We start from the raw sequence: 2580 nt of genomic DNA on the forward strand, positions 1-2580 counted from the left end.
ACTGGCTAAACTGACTCAGTGGAGATCTCATTTGATGCCCTTATAAAATGATTACGGATTCGCATGCGCATTGTTGGTCAAGGATATATGAAATTTTTCGGACGAAACATGGACCGACCCGGCCCGCTATGTAGGCCTAATTAGAGCCCAAATCTAGGCCCGATATGGCCTGCAATATAAGCCCATTTAGGGCTAGTCAAAGGAGGTTAGGACTTGGGCTTAAATTTCAATCCCAAGCCGATATCGGATTTGAGCTCAAACGGGTCGAGTAAATCCAATAAAGAAGATCACAAACGGGTCGAGTAAATCCAATAAAGAAGATCACGTGCACGTATTTAGGATATTGTGGTAGATTGAACATTCTAGTGTAGAAGTTCTACGAGAATTTTCAAACCTACTAGACTCATTATAATTCAGTTTCAAATTTATGACAAAATATATTTAAACATAATTACTTAATTTATAAGGCGCATGGTTAATCACATGAGTTCACAAATTAAAGACCAAATACGTGATGGGGTAAAATTTTTTATTTAGTGTTCCCATCTGAAGCTTCTTTCGGCATTAAAATTTAAAAACAATAAGACTCACAACTCAAACTTCAAAAAAAAACACTGCAATAATGATGTAATTAGGAACTGTTGAAGTTGGACGTGCGCATGTAATTTCAATTACAAAAGTTTATATATTCAAATATATCTAAATAAAATACTAAATTTGAATCCAAATAGCTTCTATTTTATTTGTAGTACTTGACATAAACCACGTGCGAGGAGTTCTCCACCTTCCTAAGCGTGCCAAGCACCGGCGCCAACCAACACCTCCCTTCCTCCTCCCAATACGCGAACCCCTCGCACGTGCAACGCACGCGACACCTCCTCCTACACTCCTCCACGCCCACTCTCCCCTCCCCTCCCATGTACGCACTCACAAAGCTCTCCACCCCCACCACCTCATAGTAATCCGCCGCCGCCGCGGCACCACTGTGGCACCGCCTCGGCGGCGGTGGTGGCGCGCATTTCTTGCTCCACCCCATTAGCCCTCCCGTGGATGGGCACGCGACGCACATCTCGTCCTCGCAAACGCCGAATTCACCGCACTTTTGCGGCAATGCACATGTGCTCAGCAACCCTATCGAATACAAAATATTAAAAATATCGTTCTCTGCCAGTAATTCAAGTAATTAGTAATTCCATATAATATTGAAAAATATATATTGAAATATTGTTTTCTAGTAGCTTAAACTTTTATTAGAGTACTCCGTTGTTTCGATACCTATCTCATCGGAGAACAATGCGAACGTCTTCTCCCACGCCCGGTAATCCACCGGGTCGTAGTACGTGTACGCCGCCAAGTTCCCGTCTATCTCCAACCGCAAGAAGGATAGTTTCGCATCGTACTTTGGCCTCGCGAGGATGATCGTTCCTTGCCCCGTTGCTAGCCTTAGCTCGTACGCGAACGCGTCCTCCGTCTCGGGCCCGCACTCGAACGTGACCGAGTTCGAAGAGAAGCTCAGCAAGCCATCCGAGTAGTTGTAATACGTGAGGTTGTCGTTCATGAACAACGTTAGGCCACCGGAGCTCAAAACGAGACTATACGTTCCGAAGGAACCGTCGGCGGTCGATCTCCGGCTAACGAGCTTCTTCGGCCCCGCGACGAGGTTGAGTGATTGGCCGACGAGAAGCGTGTCGGTTGGGTGATCGAAACTCTGCCATACGAATCGGTTTTTCGCGTCGTAGAGCACGACATTGCCGCCGGGGACGATTTTGAGCCCGACAACACCGCGGTGTGCGGTGTCTGTGGACCACACGATGCGTCGGTCGGCGTCGGAGAGGACGAGGTTTCCATCGGGAAGGAGAGAGAAGGTGGCGTTGTCGCGGACGGGGCGGCCGCGGTTGGCTTCCCAGACCCAGCGGAAGACGGACTCGGATCGGACGGTGCCCATGCGGAGGGCGAGGTAGAATTCGCCCGGGGTGGTGTTGTAGAAGGCGAGCTGGAAGGGAGAGGCCGCCACGGGGAGGACGCGGTAGTCGGCGCCGTATTCGGACACATAGGGGCCGAATTCGCCGTTGTTTACGTAGGTAAAGGTTTGGACTTTGGATTGGGACGAGGCGATAGAGGAGAGTCGGATAGTTAAGAGAAGTGTCAATAGCAGTGTAGTGGCCATGGACGAAGAAATTGGAGCAAACGATCTAGATCGCGATGGAATGGATGGGATAAGAAATTTTGATTTATATAATATGCAGTATATATGAATCCTCAATTTTGGAACAGGTGGCGGCGAGCGCGGAGGCGCGGGCGGGGGTGAGCGCGAGCGCAGGGCGCTGGCAGGCGGGGGCGCTTGGCGGGGCGCCGCGTGGCGCGGGCGCGCGGGGCGTGGGCAGGCGGGCGCGCGGGGCGGGCAGCGGGGAGGCGCGGGTTGGCAGGCGGGCGCGCGTGACGCGACTCTCTCTCTCTCTCTCTCTCCGTCTACCTCTCCCCCCTCGAGGGGCCCCCCCCCTCTCTCTCTCTCTCTCTCTCGCGGCCCCTCTCTCTCCCCCCTCTCTCTCTCAGTGTAAATTTAAAATGATAAAATTTNTT

General features: G+C 51.1%; 1 protein-coding gene across 1 annotated transcript; it reads right to left on the reverse strand.

Moving 5' to 3' along the window:
- On the reverse strand, positions 738–2261 carry LOC109716732 (epidermis-specific secreted glycoprotein EP1-like). The gene is made up of 2 exons (XM_020242290.1): positions 1276–2261; positions 738–1131 (listed from the first exon to the last, which is right to left on the reverse strand). Exons 1-2 carry the CDS (start codon positions 2165–2167, stop codon positions 740–742), a joined length of 1284 nt encoding a protein of 427 aa, XP_020097879.1. The 5' UTR covers positions 2168–2261; the 3' UTR covers positions 738–739.

The sequence above is a fragment of the Ananas comosus genome, linkage group 10, assembly GCF_001540865.1.
Source record: "Ananas comosus cultivar F153 linkage group 10, ASM154086v1, whole genome shotgun sequence".
NCBI lineage: Eukaryota > Viridiplantae > Streptophyta > Magnoliopsida > Poales > Bromeliaceae > Ananas > Ananas comosus.

Coding starts and splice junctions, on each gene's coding strand:
- LOC109716732 (XM_020242290.1), bottom strand. CDS start 2,167: ATGGCCACTACACTGCTATTGACACTTCTCTTAACTATCCGACTCTCC. Junction 1,132..1,275: donor ATTGTTCTCCGATGAGATAG/GTATCGAAACAA, acceptor TGTATTCGATAG/GGTTGCTGAGCACATGTGCA.